Source organism: Carettochelys insculpta, chromosome 20 (assembly GCF_033958435.1).
Source record: "Carettochelys insculpta isolate YL-2023 chromosome 20, ASM3395843v1, whole genome shotgun sequence".
NCBI classification, from domain to species: domain Eukaryota; kingdom Metazoa; phylum Chordata; order Testudines; family Carettochelyidae; genus Carettochelys; species Carettochelys insculpta.
In genome coordinates, this window is record NC_134156.1 from 2,255,990 (window position 1) to 2,283,376 (window position 27,387).

The 27,387-nt window shown below is 51.6% G+C and overlaps 1 protein-coding gene across 2 annotated transcripts in view; it reads right to left on the minus strand.

Annotated features, from left to right (window-relative positions):
* Positions 1 to 866: 866 nt before the first annotated feature.
* The window catches only part of PIK3R5 (phosphoinositide-3-kinase regulatory subunit 5), a 97,212-nt gene continuing 70,691 nt past the window's right edge, over positions 867 to 27,387 (minus strand). The window contains exons 7-19 of one of the 2 annotated variants that reach the window (XM_075014426.1): positions 24,715 to 24,889; positions 23,542 to 23,695; positions 23,098 to 23,181; positions 20,536 to 21,280; positions 19,599 to 19,752; positions 18,964 to 19,089; positions 18,234 to 18,362; positions 17,353 to 17,446; positions 15,451 to 15,527; positions 11,241 to 11,334; positions 6,271 to 6,353; positions 5,284 to 5,393; positions 867 to 2,716 (exon numbers count right to left, since the gene is read on the minus strand). In XM_075014426.1, coding sequence (XP_074870527.1) covers positions 2,569 to 2,716; positions 5,284 to 5,393; positions 6,271 to 6,353; positions 11,241 to 11,334; positions 15,451 to 15,527; positions 17,353 to 17,446; positions 18,234 to 18,362; positions 18,964 to 19,089; positions 19,599 to 19,752; positions 20,536 to 21,280; positions 23,098 to 23,181; positions 23,542 to 23,695; positions 24,715 to 24,889 — 2,173 coding nt within the window. In that variant the 3' untranslated portion in view covers positions 867 to 2,568. Of the gene's footprint in view, positions 2,717 to 5,283; positions 5,397 to 6,270; positions 6,354 to 11,240; positions 11,335 to 15,450; positions 15,528 to 17,352; positions 17,447 to 18,233; positions 18,363 to 18,963; positions 19,090 to 19,598; positions 19,753 to 20,535; positions 21,281 to 23,097; positions 23,182 to 23,541; positions 23,696 to 24,714; positions 24,890 to 27,387 lie in introns of both variants that reach the window. The other variant, XM_075014425.1, reaches the window with a different exon arrangement.

A 27,387-nucleotide genomic window follows, 5' to 3' on the forward strand; every position in this document is an offset into this window, starting at 1 on the left:
CCTTTAGACACTTCAGTCAAAATCTTGTTTTCTTAAATAGTCCCAGAAACAGTACACAAAGAGGAGTGGGTACACACAGAAGAGTTATTAAAAGCATTATTTTTAAATTCTCATTTAATATGGGGGCTGGCTGCTTTTTAAATCTTTTTTGGGGGGTGGGGTAGTATTGGCTATAAAGGCACAGGCAACATTTTCCAGGTGAAAGGATCCCAGATCCAAAAGGTTTATTCTAAACTTCTCCAAGGGTTATTGAAGCATCTCACAGTGGGACACTAGCTTTTTTCTATAAGGGGTAACCCGTCCTCTTGCTCGGCTATGTGACACTTCAAGTTGCTGTAACTTGATTTGTGCTCAGAGATGCTGCAGGACTTACAGCTGTAGAAAAAATATCCCTTATGTATGTGCAAAACAAGTACAGGACAAGAGTGGCTGCAGTGTAGTAGGGAAGAAAAACATACCCTCTGCTCTCTCATGGAGACTTTACTTTTGTTCTTTCTACTCAGGCCAATGGGAAGCTATTTTAGAGTGACTGCATAGTGTTATTCTTTTCACAGAAAAAAACGTACATGACTCAGATCAGGCCAGCATCGGTCTTCACTTCTCTCTAGTGGCAGTACGACACAAGTTTTGACTGTCAGTGCCCTGAAGTAATATGTCCAATACCTCTGCTCAAGCTGTACAGTAATTCTTTTTAGCTCTGGGAATCATGACTTTAACTTGGCTACAGCCATCACTGCATTTGAAAGGATAAATCTCCAGTGCATCACATCATTCTCTTTTCACAACCAGGAACTGCTTGGCACTTGCTGTGTTTGATTTCTGACATAAACTCTGCACTCATGTTGCACTTGAAATAAATCATTTAATATTTTACAGTTTTCTTAAAAGTTCTTTGAACAATATTTTACAAGTTAGCACAGATACACACATTTGCTGATGTCCAACATATGTACAGTTCCACCTGAAATGAGTTACTATCATTTTAAAAATAGCACAGCAGGCCCAAAATATTCTCTGGGGTTATACATTCCTAGAGGTTTGTGCTTGGTTTTCCTCATACACTTCTGCTCCCCAACATTTGTGTGTGATCAGCACGAGCATCAGTTTTTACAGCTGTATGGAGCAAGCTGTATCCCATGGATGCCAAGGCCACAGATTACCCTTTTGTGACAGGATAAGGTGCAGCAGTCCAACTCTGGCCTAGCACAAGGGTGGTTTAGCTGGGGGCCGGTAGCTGGGCCCCCTTTGGCTTTCCGAACCTCCCACACCCATGCGTGGCAGCAGAGGCGTGCGTGCTTTGGCGTGCTCGTACCAGGGCCGTACGCCAGCCCACCCTCCTAAATAGCTTTGTGGTAAAGAATGTCAAACAAGGCTGTTCCTCCTCACATTACTTCTGTGGCCGGCCTGCACCCACAGCTACTGCACCTTCCTGGCACTCTGTACCTAGCGCCTCGTAAGGAGAAAGAAGGGAGTTAGCTGCCCTTCCTGCTGGGAAGACGCGTTCTCCCAGGGGACTCAGCATCTGATAACTGCAGTGTTACTAGTGTTTTGGGCTGCAGCAAAGCTGTCACTCTGGTATGTTTAAACTTGAACCCACTTACTACTGTGGCCTCCCCAGTACTTGCCTCCCACCCCCCCTGGACTGAGTGCAATTTCATTGCCACCATAGGTTCACTTCTCCAGGGTGTTTCTAACCCAGCATTCAGTGCAATGAAGCCGGACACAGGAGCACTGAACTGGGGGGCATGTGTCTCCCCCAGAATTTGTGCTTCCAGAAACTTGGCAGGAGAGGTGCTAATCTCTCTGGCTTTACAGTAAGAGTGATATGGTGCCCAGAACACCGTATGCTCAGAAACTGCCTATTGCACTAGATCAGTGGTATCCAAGCCAGGGGCTGTGAGCCGCTTTCAGCTTCTTCTTGCCTTAAATATAGCCCTCATTGTTGTGACGTGGCCTGTATGACAAACAAGCCCCAAGACAATTCATCGTCTGATCCCAAAGAACGAGTAACATTAACTGAGATGCTCAAATTTGCTTTGAGCGAAGCATCATCAGGGCAGTGTCATGAGGTAAGCTGGAAACTCCCTGGCTGTTTAAGGTGACCTGCTGCACCTCAGCAGTACAAAGCTCACTATCTTTGTGTGTCTCCAAAGCCACTGATCAGTCTCTGCAGTGTCTACATGGGTTGCAAGTTGATTCCAAGTACAGCTGATCAGGAAAGTAGCATGGCACGCCTCCCTGCCCCCACCAACTGTAGCCCCACTTGGAAATGACAAGGAACCCACCCGCTTCCCCAAGGTCATGAACTGCAACAGCTACTAGAGCTTTGAAGTGAATCCTCCATTTCTCAATGGCACACAAGACACAGGCCAGGGGTACCTCCTCCATCGTCCTAATGCTTCAAGTTGCAACACAACTGGACGCAGGAAGTTCTAGTTCCCCAACTCAAGGAAGTGCAAGAAGTTTCCTGTCCCGGATGCTGCTTTTGCAATGAGTGGGATCTGCTGGGGGCACATCTGGTCTGAAGCAGAAGGGGCCCGGGACACCAACCTGGCCTTGCTGGTTCTTCTACGGCAGTGCTCCGCTGAAGGTGGCAATGGGCAAGCACAGCAGAGAACAAAACTCAGACAAGTTTTGAGGATGGTGATCCGAGGGAGATGTCCTCAGCGTGCAGGGCTCACTGTCCTGGGGTTTGTAGCATGCAGAGACTTCGCACCTGCAGATAAAATGAGCCATGGAGATCACAGCCTGGCCTGAAAGGCTGGCAGTGCACTAAGAGTGTGTGCCAAGGAATGCAGGTTACAGGAACCACATACTCCCCCAGGGAGGGGCCCAGCCAGCAACCCCCATAAGGTTGCTCAGACTGGGGATGCAGAAGTGGGGGCAACCAAAATCAATAGGCACTTCTGGAAATGTATACCCTAAAAAGCGACCAGCCAACCCCACCACAAAACTTTCCTGGATGGAAGTGTGGAACCCTTTTTGTCTTGCATTTGCTGTATTGCACTTATAAATGTTCCCTTTGCATCTTGCAGCAGCACAGGAATTCAGAGACGAGCTGGGGCCTCGCTAGCTGAAGAAGAGCTCCGAGGAGCTCGTAAACATCACTCGCTCTCAGCAACAGAATTTGGTGCAGTGAAAGATATTTCCTCACCCACCTTGTCTGTCTAACACCCTGGGGAAAACGTGGCTGCTACGCTGCCAGCAAGCAATTTAAACATTCATAGATTCCAAGGCAGAAGGGCTCAATCAATCGTCTAGTCCAGGGATGGGCAATCACTTTGATGGGGGGGCACCCCAAGATTTTGGTAAGTGGTTAAGGGTCGCAAACCTCTATGGAGGAGTGGAGGGGTCTGGGATGGTGGTTGGGTGCAGAAGGGAGCTTGGGGCAGGGGACTGGGGTGCAGGGAGAGTGGGGGTCTGAGAGGGAGCTCGGGTGAGGAAGGGGGTTGCCACCTGGGCAGGGGATTGGGGCGTAGGGTCCAGGAGGGGCTGTGGGTGCAGAAGTGGGTTCTAGCCTGGGGGGGGATGAAGAGTCTGGGAGGGTGTTGGGGTGCAGGAGGGGCTGTGGGTGCAGAAGAGGGTTCTAGCCTTGGGGGGGGGATGAAGAGTCTGGGAGGGTGTTGGGGTGCAGGAGGGGCCGTGGGTGCAGAAGAGGGTTCTAGCCTTGGGGGGGGGGTGAAGAGTCTGGGAGGGTGTTGGGGTGCAGGAGGGGCCGTGGGTGCAGAAGAGGGTTCTAGCCTTGGGGGGGGTGAAGAGTCTGGGAGGGTGTTGGGGTGCAGGAGGGGCCGTGGGTGCAGAAGAGGGTTCTAGCCTTGGGGGGGGGGGTGAAGAGTCTGGGAGGGTGTTGGGGTGCAGGAGGGGCCGTGGGTGCAGAAGAGGGTTCTAGCCTTGGGGGGGGGTGAAGAGTCTGGGAGGGTGTTGGGGTGCAGGAGGGGCCGTGGGTGCAGAAGAGGGTTCTAGCCTTGAGGGGGGGGTGAAGAGTCTGGGAGGGTGTTGGGGTGCAGGAGGGGCCGTGGGTGCAGAAGAGGGTTCTAGCCTTGGGGGGGGGGTGAAGAGTCTGGGAGGGTGTTGGGGTGCAGGAGGGGCCGTGGGTGCAGAAGAGGGTTCTAGCCTTGGGGGGGGGGTGAAGAGTCTGGGAGGGTGTTGGGGTGCAGGAGGGGCCGTGGGTGCAGAAGAGGGTTCTAGCCTTGAGGGGGGGTGAAGAGTCTGGGAGGGTGTTGGGGTGCAGGAGGGGCTGTGGGTGCATAAGAGGGTTCTAGCCTGCGGTGGGGGGGATGAAGAGTCTGGGAGGGTGTTGGGGTGCAGGCGGGGAGATTCCAGCAGGCTCTGGCTGTGCACCACTTACCTAAGCAGCTCTAGGCCAGCAGAAGTCTCAGGCAGGGTTCTCTGCCTGCCAGCAGCCCCAGACTGCTCAGAGCAGCTGGCTGCTCCGCGTGGCTCTCTGCACCGCGGGGGTAGGTGCTTCATGCACCCCCAGAAGCCGCTCCCTCCCCCCAGTGCAGACAGCCAGAGGGGGCAGCCGGCTGCTCTGAGCAGTGCTGTCCAGGTCACGGTGGTGGGCTGTAGGCGGCACTTAAAGGCTCGGTGGGTGGCACCCGGCCCACGGGTGGATCTTGCCCACCCCATTCTAGTCTGACCATCCGGCTAACATGGTCCATGGTATTTCCCCCAGTTATCCTTGTACCGAGCCCAGGCCAGGGTCTCAAACGCTCCTAGCGAGACAGCAGGCACCGCTCTGGGAGGGCTTGGATGGAGGCAGGGGCTCGGCATGTCTCCTGGCCTCACCAGCCGGCCCACACACCCCCCCAGCCCTTCCTCCCCTCCCCCCAGGTGCTTTAAACCCCCAGCAGCTCCCACCACCACCACTGGCAGCGCAGTGGGGCTAGCGTGGCTGCCGGCTGCCGACAGGCCCTGTGGCCTGGGGAGGTGTGGGCAGAGCGCTGAGGAAGTGCACCAGCTGGCCTGGAAGATGGGGGCAGACTGGAGAAGCGGCTGCTGCATTACTCCACTTCCCTGCAGCTCCTGCCCTTGCTGCTGCCCCATGCTAGGTTCCCCGGCAGCTGCCAAGGCTGCATCCCTGGGGACACAGGACTTAAGGGAGGGGGTGTGAGGGGGACAGAGGGTGGAACAGGGCTGGGCTTGGGGGAAGCAGGGGCCTCCATGCGATAGGCACTGTGGACCTGCTTGGGCTCTAGCTGGTCCCTGGGCTGAGAGTCTGAGAGCCCTGCACTAGAGGGAGGCTGGCCACGGCTGCAGGGAGATCTGCTGACCATCTCCTACCTCGTGACGCTCTGCAGGATTTTCTGCTCATCCTGATCCAGGCACACGGCAAAGGAACAGTTAACCCCAATGATCTGGACCTTGTCTGCTTTAATCTGGGACACGCTGATCTGCTGTGAGAAAAACACCACGAGGTCAGGCCGAGAATGCTCTTCCGCCAGCCCAGCTTGGCCCTGCGGCGTGCGCAGCAAGGGGCCAGGCCCCCTTTCACAGCATGCTGCACCTTTCCCAGTACGCCTGCACTCAGCGCTTACCTGGAGGTCCTGGGCTAGCAGCGGCACACACAAAGGCAGACCAGCCTGAACCCACTAGGTATGCACTGGGGGTGGCTAGCCCAGGCTGTCCCCGCTGTGCTACTATTCGCAGCGTGCCGGTTCGATAAGAGCTTGCCCAGGTATGTGTATCCAGGCCGGGGCTCACAGCCCAGCTCCAAACAAAGACATGGCGCTAGCGTCAGGGCTCAGCCCAGCGAGGCAGTTCAAGAGGGAGGGTTCGCAGGGTGAGAGTCTCACATACACACAGGGATGTTTGTCTCCCTTACTCAAACGCACTGAAGTGGACGGAAAGTCTACACTGGCGCAACCGGCCACCATGAGGTGTTGGTTCCACACCGGCCTCTGGGCCCAACCCACAGAGGGAACGAGCACAAGGGGACGTTCCCCTTCCACTCAAGAAGTAGCAGCTCCTCCTCTTAGCTCGAGAGGCCCAGCCACGAGCCAGGGCCTCACCTGGGATTGAAGCTGCCGGCCTCACATGCTACCACCGAGGAATTTACCCAGCCCTGGGAAAGGCTTTGGAAGCAGGAGTCAGGCACAGCTGGAGGTGTGCGCTAGTGGCACAGAGGGCAGAGCAGGGGGCCCGTTACAAGGCCTCTCCATCACACTTAGGCACCTGTGTAGGCGAGCTGATTCTCAAAGGTGCTGAGGACTCGCCAGCTTCCATGCACAGAGGGCAGAGCAGGACACAAACCTGGCAAATCCCACTCACCTGATTGAAGCTTTTCTTCGACTTGGAGTTTTGCCTCTTGATGACCTCGGTGATGGTTAACGTCAGCCCCTCCGTTTTTGAGTCTGGAACACAGGTGGGGGTGGGGGTGTTGCTTGGATCATTCGGAAGGATTTGGGTTTTAGCTGAAACGGTGTCCCTGGAACCCCAAGCATGGAGCTGCCATGCTCCCAAGGGAGCAGCCTCTGGCATTGCGTAGCCAGTGGCAGGCAGCCCAGTTCGGGGCCTCTGGAGGACCGGCGAGGGTGGCCAGAAGGGAACACTCATCCCCATTCCCCACCAAGTATCTTTGATCAAGATCGGTCACACTGGGAGGATGGATATCGCATGAGGACAGGACATCGGTCCAGAATACACCCTCCACTCAGCACCGTGTAGACGTTAGTCCACACAGACAGTTGCAAAAGCTACCCTCAGTCCAAGGGTCACACATTCAGCCCTGGGGCCTTAAAACACCACCTGACTACTGGAGAGGGAAACCAGTATAGGAACCTAGTATTATTATTGCTTGTTTCTACTGGAAATCCCCAGCAGGCCACTGCAGTACTCCAACTGTTGTGAGACACGAGATCCCAAATCCCAATTCAAGAGAGTTAATTATTTTAGAATATAAGGCAGAGAACAAGAGATTCTCTCTCTCTCTCTCTCTCTCTCTCTCTCTCTCTCACACACACGCACACACACACACACACACACACACACACACAGAGAAAACCAGAAGAGGCAGGAGGAAATACTTAGCAATATCCACTGCCCCCCCCCCCCCACAGAAAACCAGAAGAGGCAGAAGAAAATAGTTAGCAAAATCCACCCCAAACATAGAATTATAGAATCCTAGGGGTGGAAGGGACCTCAGGAGATCATCAAGTCCAGCCCCCGCCAACTAAATCATCCCACCCATGACTATGCCAAGCCAGGACTTAAAAACCTCTAGGAATGGCGAGTCCACCACCTCTCTGAGTAACACATTCCAGTGCTTCACCACCCGCCAGGTGAAATAGTTTTTCCTAATAGCCAACCTGCCCCTCTCTCTCTGTAACTTCAGACCATTGCTCCTTGTTCTACCATCTGTAACCACTGAGAACAGCCTCTCTCCATCCTCTTTAGAGCCCCCTTCAGGAAGCTGAAGGCTGCTGTCAGACATGATCCAGCTTTTCAAATGTTACCCTGAGAGCCAATTAACTTCCCTCAGGGTTTAAAAAAATGGATCTACAAAAGAGAACATTGCAACACTGGCTGGAACAAATGCTCACTCCCTCAGCTAAGCTGGTGCAGGCTCACTGATCTCAAAGCTTTCTTGTCCTCAACAATAGGCCTGACACCTTTCAGCTAGTTTGGGGAGAACTCCTGTCTGGAGCTACAGTGACATCCTGTGGCCAAACCAGTTAATGTGGAAGATAATCCCAAACTGCTGCGGAATATAGGAAGTGAATCCTCTCTCTAGCCCAGAGGTGGGCAAAAATCACACCTGGGGGCTGGATCTGGCCTGCCAAGCATTTCTCTCCAGCCCTCCCAGCTGAGGAGCAGAGCGTGCACACTTCCAGCCAGCACCATGTGTTTGGTTGCCCCTCCCCACGCCTTGTGCTGTCTGCAGCTGAGCTGCTAGCAGGATTCTCCTGCTCGCTGCGCAGAGGAGGACGGGGAAGAGGTAAGTGCTCAAGTCAGTGTGTTCCCCCACCCCTGTACCCGTCTCTGCAGAGCCAGGGTCGGGGAGAGGAGACGCACAGCGGAGCTGCTCCAGTCTGAAGCAGGATGGCCAGTAACTCAGGAGAGCAGGGCTGTGGAGGGGGGAGACCACACAGCAGGACAGATTTCCCTTGGAGACAGAGGGCAGCTTCTCTCAGAAATGTACCCCTTAGCATCCAGTGTACACACATTGTGTCACTGTCACGCAACCCCAGTATGTGCCCTCCAGTCACTGTCACACACACTGCAGCACACCCTCAAACTGTCACAAAGTGTGACTCTCTCTCTCTCTCACTCACACACACACACACACACACACACACACACACACACACACACACACACACACACACACACACACAGTGTTTCTCTTTTGCACTCGCATGCTGTCTCTCTCTCGCTCTACCCCCCAGCCTCAGGGCCTGTCTGAAGCCCAGCCCCTTGCAGGGGGCCCAGAGCCAGCCTATGACCAGTACCATTATCATAGCCCCTCTGCGAAAATTGTCGGCCACCTCTGAGTTAGACACTGTGCTGCCTGTAGAAAGAAACCTGGAATGAACTCCACGTGTGGGCGGACGAGCAATTTAAGCCCCAGAGTTAGGACAGAACTTGCAGTGCTGTGGTGGCGGTAAACAAAACACAAGCAATAGTCCCGCTCTTCCAGGGAAGGGAGGGAGATGTCTGAGCTGAAGAAGTTGTAGATACAGAGGCTCTGAGAAGCTCCAGCTCATTGGCTATTGATCCATCTGAATGCTTGATCCCAGTTACTGCCTTTACAGCAAATTTGCAGGTGGGAGGTGCACCGCATAGAGCGGTTGAGTACAACAGAGCAATATAAGCTCTTCCTTAGCAAACCGGTTCTGTCTGCTGAAGCAGCGCTGCTCTCAAGCACACAGAAGAGCCACGACCGCTAATTACAAAGCCTACTGGATTATTTAACAGGGTATCCCAGAGCACTAGGGGGTCTTAAAAAAAGGGAAGAAATTTCACAAACCAACCAACCACACAGCCCCAACTGCAGGGGAGAGATGAGAGCACGGGCCTACTGGAAGGTATGTTATTAATGTTACTGGAGGGGCACCGCTGCTGAGGACAGCAGGACAGACAGACAGAGGATGAAGCGCACATCTGCCTCCTTTTCACATGGCACCTGCTGGAGCCTGACTGCTTTGGTATTTCTAGATCAGTGCTAAGTAGCCTCCAGAGGCCACATTTCCACTGCAGCCTAGTCCTGCTCTAACCCCCTTTGAAACCAGGGCAAACTGATCAGGCTTCCCACGTCTGATACAACCCAAAAACTCAGGCCGGGCTCGCCAAGGGTCACAAGCCCAGCTCTTGAAAAAAGCTCAGATGTGCTTTGGATTTCAAATACCCCCAAAGCCCCGGGGTGAGTGGGCCAGGCCCCACCTCCACCTTCGGTGAACCACGACTCCAGGAACTGGTGGACTAGGTCAGACTGCTGCTGGTCCAATGGCAGCTGCTGTCAAAGAAAGGCACGAGGAAGTCTGTAGCGGGGAATGTTACGCAAACTTCCCCAGGGTGGCTCTTCCTGACCCAGACAGTTGGCTGGAGCTTCTGTCTCCATGTTGTTACTCGTCATATTATCCAACACATTTGAATCCTGCTATGCTCTGGCTTCAGCACCCTCCAGCAGAGAGTGTTACACATGGGCTGGGGTCGATGTCAGGTACGGACGGATTTACCGTTCTGTCTGGCTTTGGAAACGTGACTGAGCTGAGTGTTAGAAAACCACAGTATGTCACATTTCATAACCTGCCCTGAATGGGTCAGACAGGCCGGCCCACGGTCCCGGCATGGTGACCTCAGCAACAGAAGTGATACTGCTCCAAACCGCCGTACTTAGCCAGCCAGGCACAGCTCCCATTTGATGTGTCCTATATTTTTTCCCCCATCATCAGCAACAGCCTCACATTCCCAGGACAAAACCAGCTGTTTCAGCACCATGAGTCTGGTCCTTGGTCTGACGGGACCTGACCCATATCAGAGGAGAAACTCAGCACTGAGTCCACTAAGCTGCCTGCTGCTCAAGTGGGCTGACCCGAACAGCCACACCAGGGGAACTAACCAGCATCACCAAGAGCACATTCACCTTGGAAAGGACTGGGTCACATGGCCACAAGGATGGGCCCAGATGTGAGCTGGGACACCCTGAAGTAGCGCCGGTCAGGCTCAGACCACCCCATTGCTTCAGGGCTGAGGGAATGTTAGACTATACAGGAAGACCACAAAAATGACTGTGCATTTAGGGACACTGCCCTGCTGCTGACCCAGCAGTTCCCCCAACAGGCTAGCTTAGCGACAGGCAGTCTGACAGGCTCTGAAGTGTGTCGCATCTCAGACATGTGGCAGGACCTGTCCGAGCAAGCGAGGCCAGGGTGGCGAGGAGACGGTTACTGGACAAATTTCTACCCTGTGACATTTCCAGCAGCATCATGCCCTGCAACCCTTCAGCCAGTCACAGGCCTCCCTCGGGGCACAGCAGAGATCCAGTTCATTACAAGGGCCCTGCACAAAGTTTTTCCAGGGCAGGACAGTGCTCTGGGTCAAGTGCTTTAGCGAACAGCCCTGCAACCCCTCCTCAGCTCTTTGTCTTGCTGGCAGGAAGAGCCTGTGGACAGTCCAAATCCAAGGCTCTCCTGAGGGACTCGTGTGGTGATTCTCAGCAGGAAAACATGCAGAAAACAGAACTGCTTGGGGAAATCAACATCTCCCCCGGCCCTGGCCCAGGCCTGCTGTGTGTTCACCCGTCTGCATCTGTGCACCATGCGGAAGTGATCTGCACGCAGTTTTTAAGCCCTGGCTCTGAGGTTTGTTAACGGGACATGGAAGCTGTCAGCTCTGTCACCCATTTCATCCCACCCTGAAGACTGCTACCCTCTGACAGCCGCTCTACTGCCTGCATAAGAGGGGTTGCTTGTCTTGAGTCTGGGCCTCAGGGAGGGACACTTGCATCGCAGAGCCTCAATGGCCCCTTTTGGGGAAGGCTCAGGACAGTGCAGAGGCCAGTGCGCCTTCCTCCACCCCCAGAAGGGCTTAAAGGTGGGGGGAGGGGGTGGAGGCTGAGCAGGATGGCATGGCTTGTTTTGCCCCAAAGCACATAGGGCAGCTTCAGTTTGTCTTCTCCTGAATCTCTCTGTCTCTCTCACCCACACCCACCCACCCACCCACTTTGCCCTGCCAGAAGCACCACCGCTGTCCACACTCCAGCCTCTCCTGCTGCTCCGTGTAATGCCGCCAGCACTCACCTAGCTCTTCGTACTTTTGACAGGCCTTGCTGACGTTGACAGACGTGCAGACCTTTTCAGTGTCATTCCAGCAGCTCCTTCCACTGATTGCTGTCTGTAGGGGCCAGGCAACAGTCAGACAGGTAGGTTACCTTCACCCTCATCCTCTCTGCCCCATCTCTGATCTGGGTGACACAGCTCAGAACAGGATTTATGCTGAGCCGTATGGTCCTGGTAATTTCAGCAGCCATTAAACGTACTTGCTGTGCACCCAAACCCAATGCCCAAGCTACCCAGGGCACTGAATTGGCAACAATAGGATTGTTGTAAGTAACAGAGAGGTAGCCGTGTTAGTCTGTACTCCCACAAAAGAAAGCAGCAGAACTGTAGCACTTTAAAGATTAGCAAAATGATTTATTCAGTGATGAGCTTTCATGGGACAGGCCCACTTCATCAGATTGTCAGGATTTTTAACACCTTTGGACATAATCGTCCCCGTGGGCCAGGGATTACATGCCTTTGGCTGTGTAAAATCAGTGCAGACACATGACATTCTAAAGTGTCACAGGCTGCCATTAGGCAGCATTACCAGCGGTCACTTTTTGTCAGTTGGTTCCCCCCCGGTAACCTGAACTCATAAACAGGTACTTGAATCAAAGGCCTCTGATTGGGTGACACCTGGAGTTTCCAGAACCTTCCCTGAATCAGAGGACCTTGTTGAAAACCGCGCAAATATGATAATCACGTCATGAATGGTTCATGAGACTGCTGTATATAAGTAGATCTCAGGGCTCACTCAGCTCTCTCTCTCACTCACTCCAGTAAGGGGCTGACAGCAGAAAGGTGCGGCTGCACAGAGCTGAGCTGAATCACTCTTGGTGTGGCTGCCCAGGCAGCGTCCACCAGAGCTAAAATCACTGACAGCACTGCCACACCACTGCTGCGTCAGCAGCCCAGAGCGCCGCCTTTACCACCTGAGGCGCAAGATTTCTCGCCGCCACCGCTCCCTAGCAGCAGCTCTCCCTCAGCGCTCTCAAAAATCATCTCTTCACAGCGCTACCAGGGAGCAGCAAGCGGCCTCACGGGGAAGTGCCCGGGTGGCGAACTGGCCCACCTCGCGGTGGGTACTGCGTACCCGGTCACGGAACCTGGGGCCGCCATCTTGTCTTCACCAGCTGCTACCTACAACTCCACCGGATTGGACCTCGACTCACCTGATTGTGACTACTACTACCGGACCTGACACGTAAACTCTACCCTCTAACACTGACCGGGACACTAGCCTGGGACACCGGGACCCTCTGTGAGGGAGCGGGGGGTTGCTCCTCCGTTGTTTACCCTCCCTGATGGGGGAGGGCAAGTACCTGGGGGCCTGACCCCTGAGGCTGGGCCTGAAAGCCCAGGCTGGGATATTACTTTGACTGTTTTAAAACCACATTTAATTAATAGCTCATATTGTTGTTATTATTCATTTACACAGTATTGTTAGCGTTTATTATAGTAGTAGTGGTGTTATAATCGTTGTTTCTAACAAGGCGAAGGCTTGACCTCCCTCCCCGCTCTTACCTAACCCATCTCTATATATAGATATAAATGAATACTGCAGGTGTAGGCATAGCCACCCTGCCTCCCCAGCCGCTGTTCACCCTAAGGAACCTGAGGAAGAGCCTATTGTCTCCCAGGTATCCTCTAGTTAGGCTTACTGGAGTAGCGGGGGCCCCCCAAGAAGAGGGACAGCCCTGACAGCCTCCTAGCCCTAACCCCTTGGGGCAGGCTAGCACCCTGCCCCTGGTAGGGGGTGAGGCCAGCAACCTCACCCCTCCTTTCTAAAGGGAACAGTGGGGATCTAAAACCCCTTATTCCTGATTATACTTACCCATACTCACGATCCTAATTTACCTTTTTTGCCTTCCGGTAAAATAAAACCTAAAGACATCTGTCAGGAATCAGCAAGGACACAATGTTTATTGTAAGTTTATAAGTTATCCATTTAGAGATGATACATTTTAAATTTGATGGTGTTCCTCTAATAAAAATTTTAGTTACTTTGTTTTAACTTTAACCCTTGTCCTGGTCTGTCTCTGCCAGCCACTTTCTTCCAGGAGGCCTTAGCGGGGACCAGAGCGTACTGGGGTGGCACTCTTCTGTCTTGGGGTTCCAGCAGGGTTCTGGTTCAGGTCCTGGGACCTGTGAACAGGAGGCTCACGCCCTCCTTGTTCAGGGACTCATTTAGATACCCATATTAATAACCTGTCCGTCAAGAGAGTCCCATCACAGATCAATCTCATTTCCAATACAGGCTGATATTTACAAGTACAGAAGACCAAAAGAAATTGGTATAAACACTGAGAAATCAAATACGTAGAACTGAAGGGCAGGGATGAGGGGCGGAGGGATGTTAATTGTCCTGTCTGAGATCATTACCACCACCAAAGGAAAGGAAGCAGTCCTTGTAATCGTGAGGTAATTGATGTCTGTTCATACCATGTGTCGAATATGAATATGAATTCCAGGTCACGAATTTCTCACTCTAATCTGTTCTTAAATTCTTTTTGCTCCAGGACACCTATTCTCAGGTCTTTAACAGAATGGCCCACTCCATTAAAGTGTTCACTGACTGGCTTATGTGTTTTGAGTTTCTTGATGTCTGCTCTGTGTCCATTTATTCTTTGGCAAAGGTTTTGGCCAGTCTGTCCAATGTACACAGTGGAAAGGCACTGTTGGCACATAATGGCACATACAACGTTGCTGGAAGTGCACGAGAATGTGCCTTTGATCTTGTAACTAACATAGTATCCCCAGAATAAATATGTGGACAAAGTTGGCAGCAGGGTTTGTTGTAAGGAAAAGTTCCAGGATTAGTATTACTGTGGTGTAGCCTGAAATTGCTGGTGAGACTCTCAGGTTAGGAGACTGTCTATAGGAAAGGACAGGCCTGTCAGCTAGGGCCTTCTGGAGTGTAGCATCATGATGCAAAATAGGTTGTAGGTTTTTGGGGTTTTGTAGGTCTTCTGGGGCCTATCTTGAAGCAGCTGGTTTTATGTGCCAACAATGCCCTGCCACGAGGCATATTGGACAGACTGGGCAAACCATCAAACAACAAATGGACACAGAGGAACATCAAGAAACTCAATACACGTAAGTCGGTCAGTGAACACTTCAGTGGAGTCGGTCATTCTGTTAAAGACCTGAGGGTTTGTGTCCTGGAGCATAAACAATTTAAAAACAGATTAGAGTGAGAAATTCGTGAGCTAGAATTCGTATTCAAATTCGACACATTAACACATGGTATGAACAGACATCAATTACCTCACGCATTACAAGTACTGCTTTCCTTCCTTTGATGGTTGTAATGATCTCAGGCAGGACAATTAACATCCCCCTGCCTCTCACCCCCTCCTTCAGTTCTATGTATTTGATTTCTCAGTTTTTATTGCAATTTTTTTGGTCCTCTGTACTTATAAATGTCAGTCTGTATTGGAAATGAGATTGATCTTATGAAGTGGGTCTGTCCCACAAAAGCTAATCACTGAATAAATCATTTTGTTAGTCTTTAAAGTGCCACATTTCTGCAGGATTGTTGTAAGCAGGTGGAGCCTGTTCTTGGGATTCTGACTATTTCAGTGGGGTAATCCCCCTGTGTGAAATAAGACCTAGTATTTATGTGGGGTCCACCACACTTCCTGCCACCTGGAGGCCACCCTCCAATAAATGAAGAAAGTTGATATTAACACACTCCCCTAATCAGAGAATCGTAGAAACGTCTGGCTGGAATGAACCTCATCCCCCAACACTGGGACAGGACCAAACTAGACCATCCCAGACAGGTGCCTGTCCATCCTGCTCTTAAAACCCTCCAATGATGGGGATTCCATGACCTCCTTAAGTCACCCACTCCAGGGCTTAAAGTTAGAAACTAAATATCTGACCTACATCTCCCTTGCTGCAAAAACTGTGCCAATCATGTCTTGTCGGACATGGAGAATAATTGATCACTTTCTCTTTGTTCTCTTTAGAGCAGCCCTCTGGTGATTGTTATCAGGTCCTTCCTCAACTTTCTCTTCTCTAGACTAAACTTGTCCATTGCAGCTCTTGGAGAGGTATTTATTTCTCACTCCAGGCAGAGAGATTTCCTCCATACTCCCTCCTAAAACATCTGCCTCAGTGGCGGTATACACAGTGCTGGAGAGATTCCTGCAGCCTCTGGGCCCATGTGACTGTACCCAGTTACCTTGCTATGGACGATCTGTAGTGTTAGTGGGATTGCTTCTCTGTCGCCGTCTATTCCCAGCCTTTTGCTGCCCGGACCTTGACAATACAAGCAGAAGATAATGTCACACAACAGCCTTATCTCTCCCCACCCTTCAAATACACATTCATCTCAACTCCTCCAAAGTCTGGTGAGTCTGGAGCACCTCATTAAAGCCACGAGCCCTGGTGGCAGCTGAACAATTGGCCTTGGAGTAGCTCAGCTTCCTACAGAGTAGAATGGGGCATCACTACAGGCGGCAGACAAGCTGAGGGGAAAGAGAAGGCGCTCCTCCTACTGGGTAGGGTGGTTTGGCCGCAAAAGACCCCTGCCTGTTAAAGACAGAGCTAAGAGCTTCACTTCAGATGGTCAGTAGGATTCGAAACCTGGCCTTATAGGGCTCTGCCCTTCCCCCCCAAGGCTGGCATACAAGCCCTCTTTCTGCAATCATTTTGTGTGTCAAAACATGCTGTTCAGTAGGCCTGTGCTACCCAAGCAACAAAAGGGAGGGTCAGTGTTAGCCTGTTTGTTAAACTGTTGCAAACATCTCCCAGTTGTTTTAGTGGAATAAGACAGAGGAGCAAAAAGGAAAAGTAAAGTTAGCTGTGTCACCTCACTAAACAAATGGGGATTGTTAGTGTAAAATGGAACAAGCAGCAGGAGACCCCTCTGCCGAATTTAAAAACAAAGTAACTAAATTAGCAGTTGCTGTTGGGGAAAAAAAACTCAGCTGTAAGTGGCTGGCTTACCAGTTGGGCCTCCTTTTTTGCTGATTTTAGCCCATAATAAGTTGAGTTTGAAATTTTGTGCCTAAAGTTCACTGATGATTTTTCTAGGCAAAATTATTGTAGGTGCAAAATGGTCAGGGCAAAACTGCATCATCAAAACCCACGTAAAATTCACATCTGAACTGAACTGTTTAAAAATGAAAATGGTTGGTGAGTTTCACTACTGAAGCATCACCAGAAGCTTAAGTCCACAGTGACTGGAATACAGCCAACTAGTTAAATGCAGAAAACTATGTAAGTTCTACTTGGAGACCGGAAGAGGAAGTTAGAGCAGAGAAAAGGAGAAAAACAAAAACAAAACCAACAACCAAAGTACGTGTTTGCTCACAGTGTATAACTTATCCACTAGATGTCTCTGTTGCCTGCACAGAGCTCAAACAGAATGCAGGCTCTGGTAAACAAGCCAGACAAAATTGGAACAGAAGCTGTGTGGATGCCTGCTTGTGCGTGTTGTTGTTGTAGTTGTTTGCTATTAAACAATATTTCTTATTTGAAAAGATCTGTGATTCCATCCGTTTATTTCCTTTGCCTCACTAAAGGTTACAAAAGCATAACCAAGAAGTTTAAAACTGAAATATCAAGGCAGAAAGAGAAACTGAGAGTAAATAAAGACCAACCCCTCCCCCGCCCAAAGCAAAAGGAAATACTGGCTTCCAAGACAGCTACACTGTGCCAGGACCTGAGGAAGGGGAAAGAATCTGTTTGTAGCTATTTTAAAATAAACTAACTTTTTCAATCAAGGAGAAGTAACAAAGAACTTCCTTGAGACACACAAGTTGGAAAGATTGTTACAGAAGGGAAAATGTAGGTTTCATGACAGTTTTTAAGTTTGTAAAAAATCTTTTTCTACATGCCAGCTCACCCACCCGAGTTTATTGAAGCAATCTTCTCCCGCCCACCTGCAAACCCAGCGTCGATCCACTGTCTCCATGCATGTCCTCTGGGTTTTCTGGGCTTCCTCAAGGCTACGGTTATTAAGCATTAGCCACTAAATCTATTCATGCCCCCTTTTCTACAGCTGCCATCATATCGCTACACTGATGCATAAACCATTAGGAAGTCCAGGAAAATATCTACGTCCAGATCTTATACCTACCGGACGCCCTGATGGCCCGTGTGGCAGCTGAATGGCCCAATTCAAGGGAGTGAATGAAAACTTCGGTCCTCTTCTCACCACCAAAGAAGGTGAGCTGTTGGCAAGAGAGAGATGCCTTAGGAATGCAGTGCACAATGAGGGCGCCAGGTCAAATGCCTAAGAGTCCAAAGCCTTCAAATGGAGCAGTGCCAGGAATGAGACCCCCCCGCCTCAGCTAGAAAATCCTGGCACTGCAAATGCATTCCTACGCTGAGACATGCCTGCTGCCACCACTACCTGCATAGGACCCAGAGGGATTTCGGAAAGTAAAGCAGAGAAATAATTCCTCTGCGTGTGTGTGGCCGTTAGAGCTAGTGAGAACCACATGGATATGGGGAAAGGAAAACAAGTTAGCTGAGAAGTTGTCCCTGGGACACCCAACCTTACGGTGTGATCTGGACTGCACTTCAGCCACCTCCAATAAGCAGGGAACAGCGATTGTCTTGTACAATGGCAGCAGTGGATTGGTCTCCCTAGAGGTGGCTGCTGGTCACTGGGAGCCCCTGCATAGATTCACCCCCCCAGAAGCCTCCTACACCAGCTCCATCACTAGGATTAGCATCAGTCCAAGAACCATTAACTACTGCCATCTCACCAGCTCTGGCATGCTGATAGAGCAGAAGGTGAGGGACTTGATTTAAGGAAGCACAGTCTCATCATCCCATGCTGTCCCAGTCAGGGGCTGGACTGGCCCAACCCTCGAGCACTGGGGGCGCATCAGACCTGATGAAACCTTTGCCTGGTAGAGGTCAGCACTGGAACTGTTAGCTGACTCGTGCAAAGGCAGAAGTCCTCACAAATCCCATGTGCAGGACAGGCTGGGATGGCCCAACCCTGCGTACCTCTGTCTGGTAGAGCTGCAGCAGCACCGGGCGAGTAGCGAACCGACAGTAGTAAAGCACCATGTCTGCCAGGATGGGCAGCTGCTCCCCAGAGTCCTCCAGATGCTCCACCTCAGGCTTGGCAGATTGCTGGTGTGGGCACAAGGGAGTGAAATAGAAACCCATTCTGCACCTGAGGGCTGGGAGGTCCTGGGTACTGGGGAAAGGCACCAGAGCCACAGCTCTGGAGACCGAAACCCTCCGGACAGGGGCAGTGGCCAGGCATAAGCTCCACCCCCAGACCTGCCTCCACCCCACCCACCAGGACCAGGAGCAGGTCAGCCTCATCGACCGCTCTGTGGAGAATGGCGTCCCTGCATGAGGGAGGGCCAGGAGAAACCCTGAGAGTATGTTTCATGCCCCTTTGTCCCCCACCGACCAGTTATTGTCCTTGCACACAGCAGGGTTGATGGGGTCACGGGCCTCTCATGCACTGTCCTATGAACAGACTTTCACAAGAGGCAGAGGAAAAGGTGGGGGCAAGTCTGGCTGTTCCCCAGAGACAGGCAACATTCACCAGCAGGCTCCCAGCCTGGAGCTTACTGCACAGCTCAAAATCAGACCCCTGCCGGGGCCAACCAGCAGCTGACGGTGGGTACTCCAAATGAAGGGGAGAGGTCCTTCCTGGGCCCATGCCAACACATGGATGCGGGCAGTGGGGTAGAAGCTCCTCCGTCGCTCCCGGACATACCTGACACAGGACATCCGTGGGCAGGTTGATCAGCCCGAGAACATTGCGCTCGTACCATGGGTCCAACATCCCAATGTAGCGGGAGATTTCATTGGTGCTGCTTTGTGCCCCAGCTGAGCTGGGCTCCTGAAATCAGAGAGTTGCTCAGGGAATGGCCGCATGGCAGCTGACTCGGGTGCGCAGGGCTCAGGCTCTGGGGTTGTTTCACCATGGTGCAGACGTTCTACCTCGGGCGGAAGCCCAGGGTCCCAGGGGTCTGGCCTGAACATCTGCATTGCAATTAAAGAGCCCTGTCGCCTGAGCCCAGGTCAGCAGAGATGGTCCGGCCGCGGGTGCTCGGTCGCAGTGCCAGGCTCCATGGCTGTTTTTTCCATTTATTTTTTTTTTTACTGCAAGGGAGTTGGGAGCTGACAGAGGGACCAGCACTGATGGCCACCAAGGGCAGGCCACCTACAGAATGCCCAAGCGCAGAGTGAGTTTTCCTCCAGCCCCGCTGGTAGGTGCATTTGGCCTGTTGGGCGCCTCTGTGGAGCCCACCACAAGGTGAGCCAGTGAGGGCCAAGTCTGGTACTGCTGGTGAGACACCAGCCAGCCTGCACACCAGGTGCTGGACCCATGGCAGCCACAGAACATACCGTGTGTCCTGCAGCTCTCAGGTGAGGGTCTCGTGGAGAAGGAGGTGGGTGTGTCAGTGGTGCAGATGAGGTAAGGCAGCTCCTCTTCACCGGGATGTAGAAAAACTGCAGCTTGAAGTACCTTGTCAGTAATGGGCAATCTATTTCTTGTAGTCTAGAACAGGGGAAGGAAGGAAAGCGCTGCAGAGAGCCCTAAGCACCACCACCAATGCAGCCTGGCTGCGGTCAGGCAGCGAGAACAGGAGCACGGTTCCTGAGCATGGCCTGAGACACGGGCAGCACAGAGCGACCCAACGCTTGGCTCACGCGGTCTCTGGGGCAGGGACCAGCTTTCTGCCATACGCTCACCCGTACGTCAGACAATGGGACCCACGCAGCATGAGGCACTGCCACACAGCACCGTGGGCCACAAAGGGGCAGCTCTCACTGCGGCGAAAGGAACGTCACCGGGCCTCAGCCTGGAGGCAAAAAGGGTGGGACTCCAATCATTGCCTCACAGCATAGCCCACACTGAGCAAAGCCAGAGGACCTGGGAGCCGTCTGTCATGGAACAATGGGCTCAAGTTGCGGTGGGGGCAGGTCCAGGTTGGATATTAGGAGCAACTTTTTCCCCAGGAGGGTGGTGAAGCACTGGAATGCATTACTTAAAGAGGAGGTAGAATCTCCATACCTAGGGTTTTTTTTAAAGTCCTGGCTTGACAAAGCCCTGGCTGGGATGATTTATTAGGGCTTGCTCCTGCTTTGGGCTGGGGGTTGGACTTGATCACCTCCTGAGGTCTCTTCCAACCCTATGAACCTATAGCTCAATGGCATCAATAGAGCTTGACCGATTGACACTGTTGGAAGACTGAAGTGGCTTGTGGTGTCTTCAACATAGCCACTGCCCACGAGCACACAATGAATGGGAGCCAGGTTCCTCTGCCACTGCCCCACTCACCTAAGGTTCCTGTATGCCCGGGCCACCTTCCCTGAGATGCGGTCTGACCCGAAGACCACAACACGCAGCGTGGAGACCTTGGCGTCCTCATCGTAGCTGAGGAAGGGCCTGCGCTGGACGCATGCATTCTGCACTGGGGGGTGCTGCGGGACCCGTTGGCTCAGCACATGCTGGGGCAGGGAGTGAGCCCTCCGGGAACGCGCTGGGATGTGGTGCTTGGCCTCCGGGTTGCACAGGCTCTCGGCCCGGCGCAGAGGCAGAGAAGGTGACCCAGTGTCGGGGTACTCCCTTATGTCTCTCCGCAGTGTCATGTGGCTTTTGCTTTTGAACAGCTTGCAGAGTTTGCTCGCCAGTCTCTGACTGTGTCTGTGAAGAGTCTTCTCCTCTCTCAGGTCTGACCTGCCCACCAGATCGAGAGAGTTCTCATCGCTATCTTCAGCATAGCCACTGTCCATGCAGTCTTTGAGGCTGGAGACAAAGGACTTCAAGGACCTTCTGGAGACCACCGACAGCTCAGAGATAGAGTCCTTGGAAGTGGTGGAGAAGAGAGAGATCCGTGACTGCTTCGACACCTCCTCTGACAATGCTGAGTACACTGACTCCTTGGAAATGGCTGAGATGGAGGAAAGGAGCGAGTCTCTCTGTGGCGAACACCCATCAGTTTCTGTCTCGTCTTCTTCCTCATCCTCCAGAAGCACTGGTTTGAGAACACTGTACTCCTTGTCCAGCACGTCTCTGAGGATATCTGAAAGAATCAGTGACAGCACAGAAGACTAAACACCACAGTACGGGAAATGAGAGGGGTATGTCAGGCCTCCCAGTCCATCTACCCTAGAACCAGTGAAGTATCCTTTATCTACTGGGTGTTCTCCAGTACTTTGGGTAGACACTGGTGGAACTTCCATCATTCCCTTTCTGAGTCCAACTAATATCAAATGCACTTGGGCCCAGAAATCATCCTATTAAAGGCTGTCAACATCTTGTGGCCAAAAAATGTTTTCAGAGAAAAATAAAAGCAGTTTTGTCAAAATCTAAAAACACCCTCCTGAAAACTGCTGGATTTCCAGGCCATTTATCCTGCCAAGAAGTTTGAAACCAAAGTCTGTGTCCTTTCAAATGGAAGATTTTGTTTCCTTTGGGCTTTCAAAAACCAAAAGTAAATCAATGTTGGTTTTGCTTCCTTTCAAACTGAATTGTCAAGGAGTTCCACTACATGTGGTCACACCCCATTACAAAGTATTATAATACTAACAAAATAGCAGGCAGGGGAGGAAAGCAATAATGCCACCGAATGGAAACTGGCTCCCAACCAAAAGAATGAAGCAGACCAGCTCCAGGGAGGACATTCTGGCCAGCAGTTCTCCAAAGCAACAGGGCTTGTCAGGGCCAGCTGGCACTGAGCTCCCCATCTGCACAGACACACGGAGATTTGCCACAAGCAGGGACTGCTGATAGTAACAGCTTTGCTTACAAAACTGCCACAGGGTGGTGAAGTGGAAATTACCAGGCACAGAAAACCCACACTCACCTGACCCTACCCTGAGGACCATGGAAACACCCTTGTATGTCATTGCCCGAAGGGTACACCCACACTGGAGCGGAGATTCCCAACTCAAGGAAACATACCACGTACCACACTAGCTTCCATTGAGCTACTGTGGTAAAAGCAGTGCCCTGAGGATGCACCCATCCAGGACCACAGGCCTGGATCCAGGGGACAGCCCTCCCACTGTTGCTGCATGTCTGCTTTTAGCACAAATAACCAGCGGTCCTGTGGCACTTTGCAGGCCACTAGGGCACGAGTTTTCTTGGGTAAAACCCACTTCCTCAGATGGAAAAACCATCTTGTTAGCAACATAGAGACCAAAACAGGCATGAGGGACCCAGGGGCTTTCCCTAGTATCTCTCCCCACTGCGCCAGGAGCCATCTCAACTGACCTTTCAGTCCTTCCTGGAAATCCCCTGAGCTCTCCCCAGCTGACCCTGAACACCAGGCCTCAGGCTCCATGACCCTTAAAGGGACACACCAACTTGTCACGGTTACATTAGTATGACCTGTCTGCATTGCAGTGGCATTTAGGAACTGCAGTGACAGACCAGGCCCCACTTTGTGCTGGGCGCTGGCCAGACCCAGAGGCGAAAGGCAGACCCTGCCCCAGAGAATGTCCCCTTCAACCACCGGGTAGGTTCCATCAATGTAGATTTGCCATAACAAAGGCCATTATTTTTCGTGATGTTATCTATGTTCTAGAACACGGGAAGAGGCCAGACCTGCACAGAGCAAGGCCTCAGTCCAGCAAACACCCACGCACATGGTTATTTTTAATCTTGCAAGTACTACCATTGACTTCAATGCATTTCAAATGAAACGTGTGTGTGCTTGCAAGATTGGGGCTCGACAGCCTCTCTGGTCTGGGATCCCAACTCCACCACACGCACCATGCGTCCAAGGAAGTCAAACTTCCCACGGCGCTGCTCACTCTGCATGCCTGTGCCATGTGGGCCAGGGAAGTTCTCCCTCGGCCTGGCTGGCAAGGAGCCGTGGGGGAGTTTTAATCTTACCAAAGTTATCCTTGTCCCAGCTGTAAGTGTAGCATCGAGCTACAGGGATGGGAACCGTGTGGAGTTTATGCGACTGGGCCACCCCTGAGAGGAGAGAAGAGCAAGTCGCAAGTTAGGAACATGAGGTGGAGAGGTACATCCTGTGCCCGAGTCCAGCCCCCAGCTGCCACAGCTCCCTGCATCCCAGAATCCTGTTCATAAATCAAAAGACAAGACTGTGGAGCAGAAAAATTAAAAAGCATGAAAAAAAAAATCACCAGCTCCTCATGACGGAGTGAACCACAACAGGTTTGTTGTTATTGATCTGCTTTTGAAATTTCATCCAGCGAAGGACTTCATACTTCCCAGCATTCCCCGCTCCTCTCTCAAGCTAGAGCCGCTAACACACACGCAGAAAGAGATGGCACATCCTGTAGATTAGGGCAGCCCCACGCACTGTCATACCTGTGATCCTAGGGAGGCTAGCTGCTGTGCCAATGTCCTGCAGCATGGATTGCAACTGTTCCCTGGCTGCAGCGGGGTCACTGGTCGAAGCAGCCAGCTCCTGAGCTTCAGTGGTGCGAGAGTGGAGCTCTGAGAGCTCCTCTAAGGTCTTGGACTGAAGAGAGCACAAAGATTCAGAGAAGTTAGTCTACAGATGGGTCTCCCTCCAGGAAGCTTAACCCACTTCTTCCAGAAAGACTCCTGGCCAGAGCCAGGTGAATCCCTCTTCCAACCCCACGGAAAGTTGTGGGGGAAAATGCTTTAATTTCATTCAACAAATCCCAGTGTTTTAGGAGGAGAAAGAAATTCAAACCATTTTCAAAAAAAGAAAATGGGAATTTTTGTTGGCTCTGAATTTTATGTCTCTTCACTTCTCTCTCCTCTGGTTTGCTTTTTGCCACATTTTCTCCAGTGGGTTAAAAGAATGAAAACAGCAGGGCAGGGCAGGGCAGGGTGACTTTCCCGCCACCATCAGCTGAAAAAATCCCCAAGAAGTGTTTTACAATATTTCATTCTACAATTAATTCAACAAAAGAGAAAGCCACACAAGCAGTCCCGTAGCAGAGGTGACATTCGTGGGTTTTACCCATGAAAGCTCATTACCCAATAAATAAAATTGTTAGTCTCGAACACATTACAGGACTGGTTGCTTGGTTTTGCAAAGATATAGACTAACAGACCACCCTGCTGAGACAAAAAGAAAATGACATTTTTTTCCGTGAAGGAATGATTCTTAAAACCCTGTTTTGGGCAGAGGGTGGGGACAGGGGAACTGTTTTGACTGACAACTCATCCAGCTCTAGTTCTCTACCATGATCTCCCACAGACCCACTGGAAAATAATGGGAGTGAAGAGCTGTTTCTACCATCTGAATTGAACTGCTGCAAGATGTCACCTCCCTCTAGCAGCTCATGAGACAATTTACATTCCCACAGCATCCCTAGAAGCACTGTGCAATCAAACTGACCCATGAAGTACACCAGGTTAATGTGCCCCAGTGCAGAAATGCAGCCACTTCTGGGAAGGAGGAGACCACTGCTTAACAGCACACAGAAAAATCGTCCTGTGTGATGGGGGAAGAATTGCTGTGCCGTTGTTTAAGGGCCTCCATGAGGGATGCGGTGCTCACTGTACCTTCAGAATGTGCTTTAAGCTGCCGATATCGCACTGGGTCCCAAAAGTGGCCTGGTAGATGTGTCCAATTAGCATGATGAAGGTGCTATGCTGGGTGTGCTCTGTGGTGCTTAGCTTCTTGGCAACAGAAAGGTATTCGCTCTGAACCTCAGACGGATTGAGCAGCAGAACCGTGCTAAAGGCAACACAGGATGGTGGTTAGTGAGCCTAAGAGAAACTATCAGCTCACTGCAGCTCCACGGTTACCATAGAATGCTAGAACTGGAAGGGACCTTGAGAGGTTATTGAATCCAGTCCCTGCCCTCATGGCAGGAGAAGACACCACCTAGACCATCCCTGGCAGGTGTTTGTCTAACCTACTCCTAAATATCTCCAAAGATGGAGATTCCATAACCTCCCTAGGAAATTTATTCCAGTGCTTAATCACCTTGACCGTTAGGAAGCTTTTCCTAATGTCCAGCTTAAACCTCCCTTGCTGAAATTTAAGCCCATTGCTCCTTGTCCTATCATCACAGGATAAGGAGAACAATTTTTCTCTCTCCTGCTTGTAACACCCTTTTAGGTACTTGAAAACAGGTCCCCTCTGAGTTCTCTCTTTTCCAAACTAAACGAACTCAATTCTTTCAGTCTTCCCTCTTAGCTTATGGTTTTTAGACTTTGAATTGTTTTTGTTACTCTTCTGTGGACCCTCTCCAATTTGTCCCCATCTTTCTTGAAATGGGGTGCCCAGAACCGGACACAATATCCCAAATGAGACCTAATCAGAGCAGAAGAATGACTCCTTGTGTCTTTCTCAAACACTCCTGTTAATGCACCCCAGAATCCCGTTTGCTTCTGTGCAAGTGTCACACTGCTGACTCACATTCAGCTTGTGGTCCCATTCTGACCTTCCAGAAACAGCACCTGGCAAACTGGTCCCAGATATGGGAATAGCCATAGGAAATAACACCTGCACTGCTAGCACTGGGGAGCAGAACAACTCCATGTGGCATTTGATCAATTCCAAACTATGCCCGAGACAACACACTGGACGGAGGAATCCTTCCATGTTACAGACCAGCTTTTCTCTGAGAGTGCTTGGCAGAAGGGTCCCACTGCTGCCCATCAGCACAAGCTGCTGATGGTGCGAGGCCACAGCCTACTGTACGATGTGCAGGGTGGGCAAAGAGCAGGAAGTTAATGTTTGCAATGGCCCAAACCTGGAATCTTGCGACTGCACACAGCACAGTGGCCTGGAAGCACTATGACCCCTTCGCAGAGTGACACAGGGTCCCCGCCCCAAAGAGCCTGCAGTCTAAATGAGACAGCTCACAGCCCGGTGGGGAAGAACAGGAGGGGCGATGGAGTAACAGAAGGAATGCAACACTTGCCCTTGGGAGAGCATCTTAATTAATGGGGTTTGCTACCAGGCCCACATGAGGAGAGATTCAGGTGCTGCCCAGCTGATTAGCAGAACGCCTGCAGCCTCCCACAGCTGGCATCATGTTTGTATGGGTGGTACATATCTGCACAGGCCTTGGTGCACATAACAAAATTTATTCTGCCCATGGATGTTAAAAATTGAAAGGAGCCCTGCACGTGAGATCTTGGTAGAAGCACCAGATCCCTGGTAGCTTCCAGGTGTGACTGAACATAACCCTAGCAGGAGAGGGTTTAAACCAGTCAAGACTCCTCTCCCGCCATGTGCAGTTGCTGCTGAAGCAATGAACCAAGGTGCTCAAAGTAAGAGCCCCCAGATTTAAACACCTGGGGAGGGAGGTCTCAGAGCTCCTCCCCCTGGAATTGCGCTTCCAGCTATTTCACCAGTGGCAGAGGTGGTTAACTTTCAGGACCCTGAGTGGCAATTGAATTTTTTTGCCATACTAAGACCATCCTCTTTTTGTGGATGTTGATTGCTACAGCTCTGGTCCAGCGAAGAGTTTAAGCACGTGCTTAATTTTAAGCACTTGAGCAGTCCCAGCGTACTCAACAGGACTCGCCAAAAGCAGGACAGGGCCTCAATCGATCCACAGGCTCAGGGAATGGGCACAGACTTTGTATAATGCCCAGGACTGGTTAATACAAAGAGTCTGCACTGATTTCTACCAGTTATCTATGTGGGCTGTGGTTTTTTCCCCTTGCACTTTTACTGGTACAGCTCCTAGTGTGGCTGTGGTTACACTGGTATTAATGCACCTAACACAGAATAACTGGTCCCTTTTCCATACAGGGTAGGAAGCCTGATATCAAGCACATTCTCTCTCTTATGGCTGCGTCCTCACTGGGAGTCGCAGGGTGGTACCTTTTCGACTGCACCGGTGCATTTCAAGCAGCACAAATTGTGTGCTGACGAGCCTGGACAAAGACGCGCGCAGACCGCTGTGGCTGAGCTGGCAGCTGTTGCTAATGCAGGCGAGGGAGAGCTCAGCTCCATGTTCAGATGTTCATATTTACTGATGAAGGAGGTAGGGGTAGGAGGGGATCCCAGGCCCAGATGAAGCCTCCCCTTCATTCCTTGTCTCAGTCACTCACTCATCACTACCTGGCACCTTGCTCATTAGTCAAGGCGTTTTGCTTTGGTTGACCACGCGTGAGCCATGACGGGGAGAAGCAGGTCCCCTCCCTCTGCCCTGCCCCTTCTGGCTCCCCCACACCTCAGCTGGGAACCTCTCTGAGCCAATCTGCGTGGAGATT